The sequence below is a fragment of the Zosterops lateralis genome (genome assembly GCF_965231275.1).
Source record: "Zosterops lateralis genome assembly, chromosome: 1".
Classification (NCBI taxonomy): Eukaryota; Metazoa; Chordata; class Aves; order Passeriformes; family Zosteropidae; genus Zosterops; species Zosterops lateralis.
Window position 1 is genome coordinate 148,750,777 of NC_139762.1, and position 16,640 is coordinate 148,767,416.

At 44.8% G+C, this 16,640-nt stretch overlaps 2 protein-coding genes across 3 annotated transcripts in view; both read right to left on the reverse strand.

Moving 5' to 3' along the window:
• Positions 1 to 2,401: 2,401 nt before the first annotated feature.
• LOC310909496 (uncharacterized protein C8orf76 homolog) lies at positions 2,402 to 11,548 on the reverse strand (the record flags this gene model as incomplete). Its single annotated transcript, XM_083861386.1, has 6 exons — positions 2,402 to 2,724; positions 3,837 to 3,969; positions 6,906 to 7,423; positions 8,218 to 8,361; positions 10,984 to 11,082; positions 11,381 to 11,548. 6 exons carry the CDS (start codon positions 11,546 to 11,548, stop codon positions 2,557 to 2,559), a joined length of 1,230 nt encoding a protein of 409 aa, XP_083717512.1. The 3' UTR covers positions 2,402 to 2,556.
• Positions 11,549 to 14,047: 2,499 nt separating this feature from the next.
• Positions 14,048 to 16,640, reverse strand: part of ZHX1 (zinc fingers and homeoboxes 1) — a 31,221-nt gene continuing 28,628 nt past the window's right edge. The window contains exons 3-4 of one of the 2 annotated variants that reach the window (XR_014590867.1): positions 16,415 to 16,537; positions 14,127 to 14,501 (exon numbers count right to left, since the gene is read on the reverse strand). The gene's annotated coding sequence lies outside the window, so the exon portion shown is untranslated. Of the gene's footprint in view, positions 16,538 to 16,640 lie in introns of both variants that reach the window. The other variant, XR_014590866.1, reaches the window with a different exon arrangement.

The following is a 16,640-nucleotide window of genomic DNA, read 5'->3' on the forward strand; positions in this document are numbered from 1 at the left end:
AGAAAGTGGGAAATGTTTCATTTTTTTGCTGACATATTTAGCATTAAGCTTTCCACGTTTGCTGTCTTTGCTGTAAGATTCTCCTGTTGATGCCAACATAGTAATTAATTTACAACACACTGTGGACAGTCTCTTCTGAAGAATTACGACACCTCTTAGTCTTAAAAGCACCCCCAGCCCTTCAAGCAGGCTTCATTGCCACCTGACTACAGTGCTGCACAAACACAGACAAAAGTTTCCACCTAGCAAAGCACACACATGACTAAACCAAATCTTCTGTGGTACATTATGAGTGCAGTAATGCTCACCCAAGGATACTTGCCAAGTCATCGTCTTTTGTAACCAGCTGACCAGGATGTGGTTTAATCGCATTAACTCACCAAACTATCAAAAGTAATTTGACATGGCTGAGGGCAGTATTCCACTTTTCTGGAAAAGTTTCAGTCAACTTAGCAGAGGGCTAAACCACACCAAGGGTTCAGAAATCTCTTCATCGGTCACGCAGACGAAGGGATCGAGTGCACCCTCAGCAAGTTTGCAGATGACACCAAGCTGAGTGGTGCCGTTGACACACCTGGAGGATGGGATGTCATCCAGAGGGACCTGGACAAGCTCAAGAATCTCATGAGGTTCAACAAGACCAAGTGTAAGATGCTGCACCTGTTTCAGGGCAACCCCTGGTATCAATCCAGGCTGGGGGATGAACAGACTGAGAGCAGCCCTGCTGAGACTTGGGGGTGCTGCTGCATGAAAGGCTGGATGTGACCCACCATGGGCACCTGCAGCCCAGATAGCCAAACCTGCCCTGGGCTGCATCTAAAGCCTGGTGGGCAGCAGGTGAGGGAGGAGGTCCTGTCTCTCTGCTCTGCAGGTGAGACCCCACCCAGCTCTGGGGTTCCCAGCACAGGAAGGACATGGCCCTGCTGAAGTGAGTCCAGAGGAGGCCACAAAGATGTTCAGAGGGATGGAGCATCTCTCCTGTGAGGAAAGGCTGAGACAAGTGGTACTTTGCAGCTCTGGGGAGAGCTCATTGGGGTTTCCAGTACATAAAAGAGGATACAAGAGAACTGGACAGGGACTTTTTACAACCACCTGTAGTCACAGGGCAAGGGGGAATGGATTCAGCTTAAAGAGGGCAGATTTAGATTAGAAATTAGGAAGAAATTCTTTGCTGTGAGAATGGTGAGACACTAGAACAGGATGCCCAGAGAGGTCTAGTGGAAGGTGTTTCTGCTTGTGGCAGTGGCGCTGGAACTAGATGATCTTTAATGTCCCTTCCAACCCAAACCATTCTGTGCTTCATGATAGGTTCCCTAATCAGTATCTTAAAGCTTTAAAAATCATCTAAAAGTAGCAGATACAATTCACACATGGTGAATCATCATTCAATTGTGAATTATTTAAGGTTTTGGCACTCTTTAGTACTCCAGAAAGAAAACACAGGAACACATGAAGAAAAGGGTCAAAGTATGTCTAAGAGACTTCTAATTCTAAATAACATCCATTATAGAGCACTTTTACAGAAAGCTACAGAAAAATTAAGTCTCACAGTTTAGTAGAAGATAAGGGAAGAGCACACCATGTATGTCTAAAATGTAAACTATTTCAAGTGAAAGAAACTACAGGAGGATCTTTGCCCTCTTCTAGATGCCTGAAGCACACAGCACCAGTGCTTGAGAAAGCTCTGTGAGAAAGCAAAGTGTTGTCACTATCAATTGAAAGCACAACAGAAGGAGCTGGATGAGGCAGAAACAATGCTGCCAGTTTTCACAGCAGAGATCTTCCTTGCAGGCTTTTACAAAGGATAGGATCTGACTCAACACTCTTCAGTACATATAAACAACCTTGTCAGTTTTTCTCCTTCTCATCCAAGCACACTGAGCACAAGACTAGAACTTGTTCTATGCCTGCAACAAACACTTGGCTTGAAAAAGAGAAAATCTCCTTGTTTTAAGTTAAATATTTATTACTTAGATTTCCTTCCTAAAAGATATGGAACCATTGTTATTGACAATTTCTCAGTATAAGTGTATTTGAGATTTCTAGCTATCCATCTCTGAACAGGAAGTAACTCTAATGTTAATCAAGAAATATTAAAGGAATTACTTAAGAAAATGGCTAATTCCATGGATCTAAATGCAACAAAATCAAATTTGATACCAAGAAACTTTCAAATTGGACATCAGAAAGGAAGCTTCCATCCCACCAACACTGCAGGCCTCAAAAAAGATCACAGGCACTTCAAGCGCAAATTATGAGGATTATGATGGAAAGCTACCTCTGAAAGCTTGATTTTACACTGTGTTCCTTGTAATTTTTAATCAACAAATCAGTAAATGAAGAAAAGGATGCAAGGGTGAGAGGTTAAATACAAGGATTTATATCTATTCTTAAAAGAAATACAGTAAGAATTCTTAAAAAATGCAGTATGAACTTTATTGCATGTATCATGCTGTAATCATTTGGAGATACAAAAATAAATACAACAAAACAACTATGTTACTGGTGGTAACACCAGTTACACCAGTAAGGTGGGAGATATATATCTCCATAAAATTATCTGTCAAAGTGACATAAATCATCTTGAAGATTACCAAACCATTTGATTTCAAATTCCATGGCTGAAGCAGTTACCAGTGATGACAGTGCTGAAGGGCCTATGCATTTTACCTCACCCTGAAACTCCTCTTTTAGTTTTTCTGGTATAAGATCCTGCCCCATAGCCTGCAAAAAGAGTAAGAAAAAAAAATCAAGAAAACAGCTTGCAGAAAAAAACCCCATCAAACATGGCATTCATAACAGATCTTTACAGGCAAAGCCCTTGTCACATGAACCACACAGCATGCTGGAGAAATTTCCAAGCCCTGATGAAGTTGCCTGCCTTGGCATTCTGCATTCAGGGAGAGCTGAGACCAAAGCTCAGCACTGCACAACCCCTCCAGCTTCTGGCTGCACTTGCACAGGGGAGTTTCACTGTGAACAGCAGCAGAAATCTCAATGCCAGCTCTGCATTCAGTGATCACCTTGCATCATCATCAACACTGAACTCCTCCTGGGCATGTCCCAGCAAGGGAAGCAAGGAGAGAAGTTTCTTTTCCCATCTTTCCCAACCCTGAGGTATCCTGTGTGCTACTGCCCGCTCATGGATGCCATCTCTCCTGTCTGCACCCCAGCAGTGGCTTGGCTGTCACTAACTTAAAGCTGTAATGCTGACACCAAAGTTAGAATCTTGCTAGTTTCATTTTGATCCTTATGATAAAAGTCAGTAACTCTTTATAGAGCACTAAAAATGTTTAATCTCTATGAAGAGATTAAATGCAATACTGCTCCCCTGTTTTTTTTGTTTAAACTAGAACCCCGTACATTAAACAAAACAAAGAAATGCAAAAGAAAGTCTCTGACATTTTTTGGAAATATTTAATACTTTTTATGCAAGTGTTTAATACTGCTGTGGCCATCAAAGTAATCTTCACTTCCATTTCAAACTAGTGATTCACTTTGGCATCTCAAACTCCTGAGATAAATTGTGCATCTCAGGAAATGCACAATGCTGATGCATCTGCAAATACACGTCCAGTGAGATAACTTAACAACGCTGCACATTCCTGAAAGCAGGAAAGAATTCCTCAGCAGATGAGAGATCCACCTGTGTGACGCAGGCCAGGGCACCTGTCAGCTCCAGATAACGCCCTGCCAGAGCCTGCCCCAGCTAATTTCCCCAGCTCATTTCCCCTGCTTCCTGGCACAGTTAATTAGCCCAGGGCAGTGTCATGGTGTGAGGAAAACCAGTCCACACAGAGAGCTGAGACCCTGCACACAATGTCACATCCTCTTACTTTGGTCATCAGCAGCAAAGAGTTTTCATCGAAGCCAAGCAGAGCCACTTTGTCATCAATTTCTTTTTGGCCTTTTCTGTTATTCTCTAGCACAAAGGACGACTGTTGTGACTGGGTAAGCTGAAGTAAAAGCCTGGAATGAGAAAGGCAGTTAAAAAATGGCACAGCTGGAAAAAGAGTAAGTCAGCAGACCTAAAAATAACCAAAATGTTTAATACTTTAATTAACACTTTTAATACTTTAAAACAGTTCTTCCTCCTGACTTTTGCCTACTGCAAAGAAGTCAACACATGTGTATCAATCTACCAGGGATATTGTGCATCTGTGCTAAAGAAATACTGAGAAGCATTTTTGAAAAATAGTATGTCAATAGCTCTGGTTGCTCTATGCAAACATTTTTGTCTGCACATATTCACCACACCATTCAAAAGTGAGGCTCAGACCTGTGTGTCCCATCAGGTGTCCCATGTCCTCACTGTGGCCTTAACAAAACAACAGCACGTTTTTGCCTATGGAACATGAAAAGCTACAAAAGTGAGGGTTTGGACAAATATGAAACATCCTCCCTACACAGGCCAACCCTGGATTATTTTCTGAAAGCATTCACCAGTTTCAAGTTCCAGGCAGTGCCCCAGAAGTGACAACCATGAACTGGTGAAGGTCACACACTCTGCTCACGACAGGGGCTGATGTCACACAGGGCCCCACCACCAACTGCTCCACCAGCAAGAACAGTGGCAGTTTCCAGAGTCCTCCTCATACAAGGACTGTAAAACAGGCTGGCAGAAGAAATATCCAGGTATCTAAACATTTGTCTCAAATCCACTGTCAGACAGATTAACAGTATTACACTTACTTTACAATTCTAGGAACATAGAAACATATTGCACAATCTCCCGTGAACTCACTGAAATTCACAATGGGCATTATTGCAGAGATAAAATATCAGTTTTAGAGAATTTATAAGGGTCTAGAGAAGGGCCACAAAGGTGATCAAAGGCCTGGGCAGCCTGCCATTTGGGAACAGGCTGAGAGAACTGGGTTTGCCCAGACTTGAGAAAAGAAGGCTTAGGGGAGACCTCCTCACCGTGTTTCAGTATTTAAAGGGCAGCTACAAAGAAGATGGAGACTCCCTTTATACAGGGAACACTTGGAAAAGATGAAGAACAATAAGGTATAATGTTAATTCTGAGGGGATTCCAACTGGACACAAGAGGAAAGTATTTTACATTGAGATCAGTCATTGGAATAATCTCCTCAAGAAAGTTGTGGATTTCCAAGTGTTGGACATTTTTAAGATTCAGCTGGACTGGGTGCTGGGCCATCTTACCTAGATCATGTTTTTGCCAAGAAAGGATGACCCTTGAGGTCCCTTCCAACCTGGAACTCTATCATTCTACAATAATTAACCAAGGGACCATTAGAACTTAGCAGTGTTGTTAGTGAAAATATGTTTAATTCAAGCTTTATGCAAAAAGAAAAATGACAAACATTTTTTATCCCATTTACTGAAGTTAAGTGAAGCTGGTGTTATAATAATGGTGTGCATTTTTAAGGAAAAGACTCAAGATCTGAGAAGAAAACTTTCATTTGAACACTGTAAACATCAAAATTTACGAATCTGAATTTCTAAGTTAAAACTTCACTGAGTTTACAGATTTTTTTGTTCCAAGTAAAAATGGAAAGTATTTTTAACTTACAACGTATTTTTGTTTCAAAATTTACATCAACACAGTATAAAAAATAATGAAGTTTCAATGAAAATAATAAAAAAAATACTCTTTTTTTTCCCCAAAACTATGAGAGTCAATTATTCATGATGCATTAACAGGGATGTTTATTTCCTACAAAAAGCAATACTGACATCCCTTTTCCAGGTGCAACTTATCCTGCACATACATTTATACAAAATCTACATCTCACTTAAAATCCAACAGACCTGAAAATATTAGACAACCTGCATAAGCCTTGGGCAGGGGAGAAGTTTATCCTGGACAAGGGTATCTGCAAATATAAACCACAGTAACACTCTGTGAAACTGCAGCCAAGCAAGGAAATGCCACCAGCTATGGCTGTCTCAGTTCTGAACCATACAAACTGAAACAAGCAATACAAATTATTAATATAAATGTACCTCCAATATTCAATATCAGTACTAAACCAATGAACTACTTCTGAGTAGCAATTAAAGTCTTCATCTCTTAGTCTGAGTATAGTTAAAAGCTACTATTTGGGCTTTTTTCATTTCTTAAATCTTGCCCCAGCAGGGCAGTCATAAAGTGTTCTCTGTAACCATTTCTGGACATTCATAAGATGCCTTTAAAAACATTCAGTGACTGACACATCACTGAGAGGCAAAAAGGGGAAAAACCATCCAAGATTATTTTAACAAAACCAGCTCCTAATTATCTCTTTGAAAGATTATGTTTTGGGGATTTTTGCTGTATGCAAGAGTTTTAGGAAGAGGGAAAAGAAAAGGAAAGAACATTTTAATGCAGCCCTGTCAATCAGTTGTCACGGAGTTCATTTTCCAGCCTCATCCATTATGCAGATTGGGGTATTATTAAAAAATACATTTTCACTCAAGCATGAGGCTTCAAGCAAATAAGACAGGTGGCACTCGCAGAAGGAAGACTGGCTATGCCTTCCCTTTGGGGCACTTCTGCTACTGCATCCTTAATACCAGGGAACAGCAATGGTCTAGCAGGAGCATTTGTTGAAGAACAGACCCTTTTGTATATAATTACTTGAAAATATCCATATTATAAGCTCATTAAAAAACTCTTTACTCCTCAACTGTGCATGACACTGGTTTACTCGTTCCACTCCAATTCAGATTCTTCACAGCCACCACACAGAGTAGACTTTGCTTTTTAGATCTGAAGCAACAGTAGAGTGCTTCTAAGTTAGTGTTGCTAACTATGAAACAAACACTTAAATTGAAAATGCAAACTGAAAACAAACACTTAAATTGAAAATGCAAACTGAAAACAACAACTGAGAAAAATATGCTTTACATTGTTCTTGACTGAGAGAACTTGACATTATTCTAAGAACACATAGAGTTACCTTGCTCTAATAAATGAGGCACATGCTTTTATCCCAACTTTCTTTAACATGTTCTGCTTCCAGAATTTGGAGTCTGCACATTTTTCTTTGTCCATCTGTTCCAGTTCTCCTGAAGTGCAGAGGAATTCTTTCACCATTTGGCTGCTGGGACAAGTCACTGCATTCTCCCCCTTTGTTTCTGAAGCAAGGCTGAACCAAGGGCTTTCTTCCTGACCATCTGATCTGTGAGGCTGCAAATTAATCTCTCCACCAGTCGATGTTTTGGAACTGCTGTTACTTACACAAACCTCTTCAGACTGACTTAGATTTGCTTCTGGAATGACCAGTGGAGACAAATTCTGTAAAAGGCTCATATAAGCTTCAGCAAGTAACTTCCAGAACCAGGGATTGAAAGGATGCAAGCAGATCAGTTGCTGCAGACACATTATCTTTTTCTCTACGTTTTCCAGACCCTGGTAAATGGAATACTGCAGGTTGAGAACTGTCGTTAAGTGATCTGTGTTAGTAGCGCTGTTTCTCTAGAAACAAAGATAACAGATGAAAACCAGGAGTAGAACAGAGTCATCCTTCAGAGCCTAAGAAAATGCCTCCCTAAATAATGACATACAAATATCACAAGGTAATTTTTAAACTGTACAAACGGTGCTCTTAATTTAAAATGATACAATGGGATGCAGATCTTGCACCATCAAGCTGACAGCATTCCCTCTAGCTGCCTTGTCCCAGTCTGAGAGGACAGAGGGTCCTAAATGCTGTGCTTTGTTTATTTGCCTTCAGAGTGTTCTACAGTTGCCCTTTCTTTGCAGCATAAATACCTTTTATATAAAATAAAAAGCATCAATAATATTCTAGCAGCCTTCAGAGCCTCTGGACTTTTTCCTTTATGGGAAAAAAAACTCAATTTGTGGCTAGATACTCTTCTTGGTGGCAGTTTGGCAGCAAGTATATGGAAATAAAAGGGAGTTTTGAACTCTCACTTGTATAGTGGAAAGATTTAAACACTCATTTATTCCCTTTCTTATAATTCCTATTACATTGCATTAATTCTGCCTGGCAGAGCATGATATTTAGTCCCTTCCAGGACTACCAGTTTCCCTGCACAGGGAGCTCATTGTGGTACAGGGTGTTCCAGTTTCTAAAGAGTGATTATATCTGCAGTGACAGTTACCCTCTGTTTACCAAATACTCTGAACACTGAACATCCTGAAGGATTATACACACGAAAATTATTTTTCCAGAAAATGGTCCGTATAAAAGAACTGCTGGCAATGTTTTCATGTTCAAAGCCTCAAAGAAAGACTGCATTATTTACCATTTTTTCTGCAATATCCAGAGCCTCCTTGTGCCTTCCTAGGCGAGATAAACACCGAGCCTGGCCCTCCTGGACATCCCGTCTCATGGCAATGTTGCTGGCAGGTAAAAGTAGCAGGCACTCTGAGTATTCACACAGGGCTTTCTAGGGGTGTGACAGGAAGAAAAGCCAACAAAACAGGGAGAGATTTGCATTTAAAAGCGAGCCTGACAGCACATTTTCCTCACGACTACAGTCATAAAGGGGATTCAGAACCTGAAGTCCACATTTGCCTTTCTCCAGACTCAGCTACTACCTGTGTGAGCTGAGGCAAGGCCCCAGTACTGCACAGCCAAGTCTGGATGTGATGAGCAGCCTCAATTCTAACTCCTGTTTAGGCCCAAGCAGGACTCACCACACATCTGTCCACCTCTCTCCCACCACGCTTGATCCAGAAGGGATCATCTACTGACCTGGGTAATATGTGACACGAGGCACTTTTCCCTGCAGGAATCTTAGTGATCTGAGTGCTCATCCTAAACCTGTGGGACCCTGTTTCAAAACCATGACATTCTCTATGGGAAGGTTTGCACCTCAAATAATCAGTAAGTCAGAGAACACCACAAGGAAGGTGAATCTCCATTGTTCCTGTAGGCTGGTTTTAATGTACTTGAAATAAATATTAATTGGGCTAAGGAAAAAGGCAAGAATGAGCAATACTTTTGCAGCTTAATGCTCAGGGCACTCACCAGGACTCCAATTAACATTTAAATACATTAAATGAAGTATTCAGTGAAGCTAAGTCTGGAATCTTGATTTCTCTCCCTTTGTGTAAGTGCTCAGAAAGAAGACTAAAGAGCAGTGCTCATTCTCCCATCTCTCAAAATGAGTATTTAATTATTCCTTGCACACTTTAATGGTTCTAACAGAGAGAGCTTCTAGGAGACACACCCTAAATACTTCCTAGCAAAATGGCTGAAATATTTTTCTTTCCTAATGCTGAACTCACATGCATTCCTAAGCAAAAGAGGGAGCTCCCCTCTGCCCAGTACATGGAGCAGCCATTGGTGAAAATGGATCAGAGGGTTGAGGACAACCCTGTTTGCCTTGTTATGTGATAAAGAGATATAAGCTGGTAAGATTCAGGCATTATGAATCCCAAGCAGATTCTACAGTCATCTGTATCCTGAAAATGGGCACAGCTTATTTCACTGTTGCCCTTGACATTTCCTATCAAGTGGCCCATCCTGACGTAAAAAACTGACAATGAGAGAAGAGATTACTAGACCTGTTTACATATTTCCATCCCCCTTTCTAAGGTCAGTGCTTCCAAATCAGTAATTTTATGTGCTGTCAAGCTCTGGTTCTTGTTCCACCAGTGATCTAGGTTAGCAATAAAACTGAAAACATTTCTATCATGAATCACTGCAACAGAACAGAGTTAGGGAGCAATGGTCTGTTTTATTTAGCAGATCTGAGGAGGTGTTTTTTTCTCCTGATTGGAAACCACAGCAAGGAGAACTCTGCTTTTCCTGGGGGGCAGCAGCTCGGTCTGACCACAGCCTGAGGCAGCTCTGCTACCAGCACCCTTTTATCAATCCCTTCAGGGCATCTCAGCTGGGACTAGAGAATATCTGTCAGGTACACACAGGGCTGCAGTGATGCTGAAATAACATTAGGATTGGTGCCAGCTGAGGTACAGAAAGATCTACAAATCCAAAGGGCAAGACAAAAGGAGTAGAGTCAGAAGTCAGCTGGAGGGCTTTGAAATCAGGGAGCCTGTTATGCAAAATACAGGCTGGAAGAAGCAGCTACACCTGAAACAAGGCCTGGAGATGCTGATTTCAACAAGGAAAAAAGGTAACGAAAGGCTAGATCTGGCAACTAGGACTGCAGAAGGCAGGAGAGCATCGCAGAGGAGGACTGCGGCTCAGGACGAACACAGTGAGGAGAGATGTGGGACCAGGGTGGGCAGAGCAGACACGGCAAACATTCACACACGGCAAAGGTACAACCTTCCAGAGCGAGCGGAGGCGGCAGAGACCCGGCACAAGCCGTGCAGGGGCAGCTCCCCGACCGGCAGTGCCCGAGGGCCACTACAGCCCTCATCTGACAGCGGGGGGAGCTCTGAGAAAGGTGACCCGCAGCCACGTGGTGCCAGCGCTGTGACAGCCCTTGTGCGACACTGCATCATCCCCGGGCGCTGAGAACCCACACGCCAAACTCTGCCCGCGACCTCCCGGCCACGGACACGGCTCTGCCCCAGCCACAGACACGGCTCTGCCCCAGCCACAGACACGGCTCTGCCCCGGGGACACAGACACGGCTCTGCCCGGGGGACACAGACACGGCTCTGCCCCAGCCACAGACACGGCTCTGCCCCGGGGACACAGACACGGCTCTGCCCGGGGGACACAGACACGGCTCTGCCCGGGGGACACAGACACGGCTCTGCCCCGGGGGACACAGACACGGCTCTGCCCCAGCCACAGACACGGCTCTGCCCCGGTGAAGGGCTGCCATGCCCCCGCCTGCCGGGGATCAGTTCCGGGACAGCGCCGCGTTCCTGCCCGGTTTGCTCCAGGCTGATTCCCGGACGGATGGTGGCAGAGCACGGATCTCCTCCGCGGCCCGGCCCTGCCCGGGGCCCAGCACGACCCAGGCACAGCCGCCAGGCCCGCAGGTCCATACTGTACGTTCACCCTGGCTCAGCCCATCGGGGACTGCAGGATCGCCCCAAACCGTGTCCCCGCATTCCCCCGGCCCGTGCCAGCGCCCTGGAAATACCTCGAAGTCGCGCTGCCGGAACGCCCAGTCCGCCCGGAACTTGCTGCTGGTGATCCCGCCGGCGGCGCCTTCCCCGCCCTCAGCCGGGCTGTGGAACCACTGCGGGCACAGAGAGCGTCAGAGGCCGGGGAACCACTGCGGGCACACGGAGCGCACATAGGGCCGTCAGGGGCCGGGGAACCACTGCGGGCACAAACAGCACACCCAGAGCCCTCACAGCACACCCAGAGCCCTCACAGCACACGCACAGCCCTCACAGCACACCCAGAGCCCTCACAGCACACCGAGAGCCCTCACAGCACACCCAGAGCCCTCACAGCACACCGAGAGCCCTCACAGCACACCGAGAGCCCTCACAGCACACCGAGAGCCCTCACAGCACACCCAGAGCCCTCACAGCACACGCACAGCCCCCAGGGCCCGCCCCGCCGCCCCGGCTCCTCACGCCGGGCTCGCAGTGCCGGGCGCCGCCCTGAGCCCCGTCCCCGCCGCCCTCCCGGCGCTCCCGGCTGGGCTCGAACAGGGAATCCTCGAACTCGGGGCCCAGCGCCGCCTCCATCGCCATCGCCGCTCCCGTGAGGGGAGGAGCTCGGGCACCGAAAGGGAAGTGCTTCCAGTCCAGAGCTGAGCTGGGGTCCCGAGCCTTGATAGATTAACCCCGTGATTGTGGAGGTGCTCTGTCAGCACCTCTTCCTGGTGAATGTGCGTGCGGTGAACGGGAATGTGTTGCGGTAACTTTTCCATTTGGTTTCGGTTCTGGCTCGAAGCTGAAGATGTGTGATCTGCTCTAGGTGACCCTAGATGGGGGTGGGACTAGATGCTCTCCAGAGGTCCCTTCCAACCCTAAAAATTCAGCGCATCTGTGAAATTTCAGGCTTTCCACGACAGGCTCTCCCAGAGCTATGGGAAACGGGGACACAACGAAGCGAAGACTGATCCTACACCTCCTTCAGGACGTCCAGACTCAGGCACCCGGCTGCTCACTGAGAGCTCTGCCTGCCCTGCCTGGTGGTGCTGCTGTGCACAGTCTTTTAAGGGTATTGCTGTGCTGTTTCCTCCTCTCCCCAGTCCGTCCATCCAGGAAGGTCCCTTTTGTCCCATCTAATCATCACACAGATTTTTGGAGAAGGTGAGCTGAGAAGTCATCCTTGTACTTCCTTAGCCTGCAAAATAGACTAATGAACTTGTCTATACTAGAACACCTTTTGAGGCCAAAGCAGTGCTTGTATAGATGGTTTTAAAAGTTTCCTTCTGGTAGGCATGTAAAACACATGGTTTGCTTTTGTTAGGGTTTTTTTTTTCTTTTTATGTGCTTAAAATATTCTTCCATACCAGCAGAGCTGTGACGGATGAAGCATGACCTGGCATAAATGCCAGGGTAGAAATTCAACTTTGGTAGTTGGATTTGATCAGAAAATTAAAAGCAGATTGATGTTTCTTTTGCTTGTAAACTTGCTATTTGGCAAACAAGCCCTCCAGCATAGAGGAAACCGTTCAGCAATTAAGTCTTGAGAGAACCAGGAGTTTGCTTGACATGTCAGCTTTAGTCTGTTCAAAGTATCAAGGCAGGTGAGGACAGTCACTTGTATATGCACATTGAAACCATCTGGCTTCCTCCTGCCTGCAGACCAGGGGAGGCAAAGCACACGGGGGTCAGACTGTGGAGGTTGGCACAAGTGTCTCAACAGTTTATGCACCTGTAGTGCTCCTCACATGTTCCCTTTTCCCCTACTCCAGGACTGCAGGTCACACTGCAACACACCGGTCTGATGAACAAGGCACAAAAACCCAGAAAGACAAATAAGTACAAATCCAAAAGAAAATTCCGCAAAAAAAAGAAGTATGAGTAATCAAAGTCAAATGTGGTCACAGCTCAAAGGAAAACACAAAAAGCAGGGCATCCCCAGGGGCAAATCCCACAGCAGCTGGTTGGCTGCCAGCTTTGGATTGCAGAGTCCTTCAGGGCTGGGGGTTTTGACCATCGATTCTTCTGAAGATACCACTGTGGTCTACAAAAGGCTCTGTGTTGCAATGCAGAGAATGCCTTTGTCTGGTAAATCAGTGATAGCAGAGCCATGACTCCCGAGTGCCACACAGGGAGCCTAGCAGCTGACTGTGTGGTTTCAGTTTTAAGTCATGAGCAAAGTCTTGCCTCTCTTCATTTCTTCTTTGCCTGGCTCTCCCCTGCCCCTGCCTCCTCTCAAGACATTTAAAAAGCTCCTCATATATTAGTTACAGAAATGAAAAAATGCAACTTTAAGAAATCCCTCTGCCGTGTCAGCACTGGAGGTTTGCTCAGTTTCTCCCCTAAGATCCAAGTCATCAGTGTAGCTGCCAGAAAACAAATTCTCACTGTTCTTAAGCTGTTTGCTGAAGTTTGCATGGCATGATTTGCCTTGATGCTGTTAGCCTTGGCTTCACAGAGGAGAAGACATCATCCCTGGAAGAGGCATCTTTGAGGGGGCTCAGATATAAGAGCCTGTGCTGATGCATCGCTCTGTGTAGGCAGCTTCAGGGATAAAAAGAAGCTATAGATGAATCTCTCCCTAAAGGTCTTACTCCACTGGGAGCCACCAGCCCAGCACACGAACACTGGACCAATAAAGTGGGCTCCAGTGAGTTGTGGCCTCCAAGTGAGTTCCTGCACATCAGCAAAGCCATTGTGGCTGCTCACACCCGCGTGCCTCATTACAGCAGCACTGAGGGGCTGTGACCCAGCTTCACCCGGGGTGAGCAGGGGAAGGCCAGTGTGCTTCATCTCACAGGTTTTTTCCACGCTGTCCTATTGCCTGAATCTTCTGGCCAGGAAAAGAAAATGCGGCATGGAAGACAGAGTTTGTCTAAAGCCCTTCTCCTCATTTGCCTGTCTACTCTGAGGCAAAATGAATTCAGAAGAATCCTCTCTTCCAGTGTTTCTTTAATTACTGATGTTGTTATTTGTATTGTAATAGCGTCCGTGGGTCCTAGCCACAGTCCAGCCACTCTAATGCCAGCACACAGACACACCACAAAGGCTTCAGAGACCATCAAGCACACACAGCAGAAACAAGAAACCTCAGTCGGTAACGAGGGCCCTATCTTGGTAGGCACTACCCACACACATTGGCCAGGAATAATTAAGTACACATGGCTTTATTAAAATATACTGGAAAGCAGCTGCCTTTGGAAAAAAAGCAGGAGAGAGCAGTTTTCTCCTCAAAGAAAGAGAGGCCAAGTAAGGCCCACAGTCAGCATCCCTCAAAGGATGGGGTGGCTCCTGAATTGTTAAGTGGATTCTACCAGACATTGTGAAATAATCGTACCTTGAGGGAAGGTTAGTTTTCTTGTTGGATAGTCACAACACAAGCTCTTCCCTAAACACACTCATGAAAGGAGAAGAGCAGCAGCTCTTTATTTGCTGGCATTGTCTCACTGTGTCCTTGTCTCTTGCCTTTTATTTAGATTTAAAGTTCTTTACAGCAGAAACCATCTTTCATCTTCACTGCATGGTGTCACACATAAGGGGATATTGGCCATGACTGCTGGGAGAGTGATACAAATAACATTTAATGGTTTGGGGCAGACAGAGGTTATCACTACTACAAACTGCAAACAAAAAGCTCTGATGAGCTTAGATGAACTCTAGCATAGCTAGCGTAACATGATGACAGTAAGTTTCAATTCTAGTCAGACACAACAAAAATTCTGTGGGGAGGTGAGAGGTGCATTGTGGAAATCAAAGGGAGTGAACTGTTGTTAACAGAAGTTAAAAGCTTCTTAGAGGTCCTTAAGACAGACAGAAGATGCATCCCCCAAAAGATGGTTCATTTGCCTGCTCTATCTTAAGAAAGTGTATACTTTGAAGCCCTTGGCAAGCCATAGTAACTAGGCCATAATCCATCCCCCTCAGGCCTCACAAAACCCAATGAAGTTGTTATTGCCAGAAGGGTGCACTGCACACAGATGTGTTCAGCTATTGAGTTTTGCAACTAATTTCTGTCTAGTAGGATAAATGATGAGCAGAATGAGCACACCCTTGGGTTTGACCAGAAAGCTGTCAAAAAGAGGAAAAAAGCATTCTGGAAAGATAGAAAGAAGAAAGTGATCAAGTGCTAGAAAGAATCCTAGAACAGTGATCTTCCCAGGCAAGCTTGCACATTTCCAGTACTGATGTGGTCATGTGTCTGAACTGTTTCACTCAGGCATGTAGTACAAGCACTGAGGTTGTACCTTGATGGTAGGTGAGTACAAAAGTCATGGCAAAGGGTGGAATCTCCATCTACTGCTCTAACTGGAAAAACAACCAACAGAGTCCCAGAGTTAGCATGGTGAGGTTTGTATGCCTCCTTCTACACCTTTTTTTCAGTTTTATCATTTTCTGAAAACTCATTAACTTGCCCTGGCCATGCTTATGCTTGTTGCTTAATTGCTACTTGTGATGAAACCAGGCCGCAGAGACCACAATGGATTCCTTACTTCTCTAGGTTAAAACTTTCCTACTGCAGTTTTCAGGACTGGCAGGACCAAGCAACACTGGTGGCAACTCCTCTAGGTCACCATTTAAGACCTTTTTTGTAACAACACTGAATAAACTAACTTACTACAACATTGCTGTCTAGCAGGGACAAAGAGAAACAAATCAAAATAATTAGGGAAAAAATAAGCTAAACTGAAGAAATACACTCAGGGCTTCAGGCCTGCCCATCAGTGACCCTCACAACTCACAGGTTTTTTCAAGCTTTGCTCAGTTTTTCCATACGGAGGCTGCCTCCACACTGGAAACAACCAAGCTGTTGATTCTGCAGTGCCTCATTTCCCATACAGCTTTTGCACTGCTGGAGAGGACTAGTGGAAACTGCTATTAAACTTAGCTTCTATGTCTTCTTATTGCCTTATACAAGTAGCAATGCCTGAAGAAAGTGTGAGTCACAGCAGAGGGGAAGCACTGCTCAATGAACACATGCAAAAAAAAAAAAAAAAGCAGAAATCCAGAATGGACTTTGCTCAGAATTGCTCCCTTCCCCCAGTACTTGCACGTCAAACGCCTTTAGAGTGAAGAAAACTGCAAAACACCTATCAATGATGCAGATTTTTACTTTGTGGTATCTCTAGGAAAAATGAAGAACCCTTTCCATAACGGGGCATCTATGGGGCTCCAGTTCTGCATGTTCTGGATGCCAGGTGTGATACTTACACAAATATTCTTGCAGCTGGACTTTGTCTGGAGGCTCTGGCCAGCTGCTGGAAACTCCAGAACTGAGAGCAGTTACAATTGCAATACTATTTGTACCATCTCTGGTTCACAACACATCATTATTATAAGCTATTCTGTAGGCTCTCTTCCTTGTTAGTCCCTTAAGACAGGCTTTACTGAAGTTATGTTTTTTTCCTCTTTGGCTCTCATTTAGGAAAACTGAAGATCACTAAGAGGAGAACCACTGCCAACACTGACCTTTATTTTTCACCCAAAGACACAAATCAACTAGGTGTGACACACACTTTTCATTCCTTTTTTCCTTCTTTTCTTTCTTCTACCAAGTATTTTAAGGTAATGAGGATCAGCTCAACACTGAACCTGTAAAGAAACACACATAGGAGAGAAATTAGTCACAATGCTTGTAGTTCAATACAACAGCAGTAGAACCATATATTCAGATATTCCATTTTACAGTATTTCA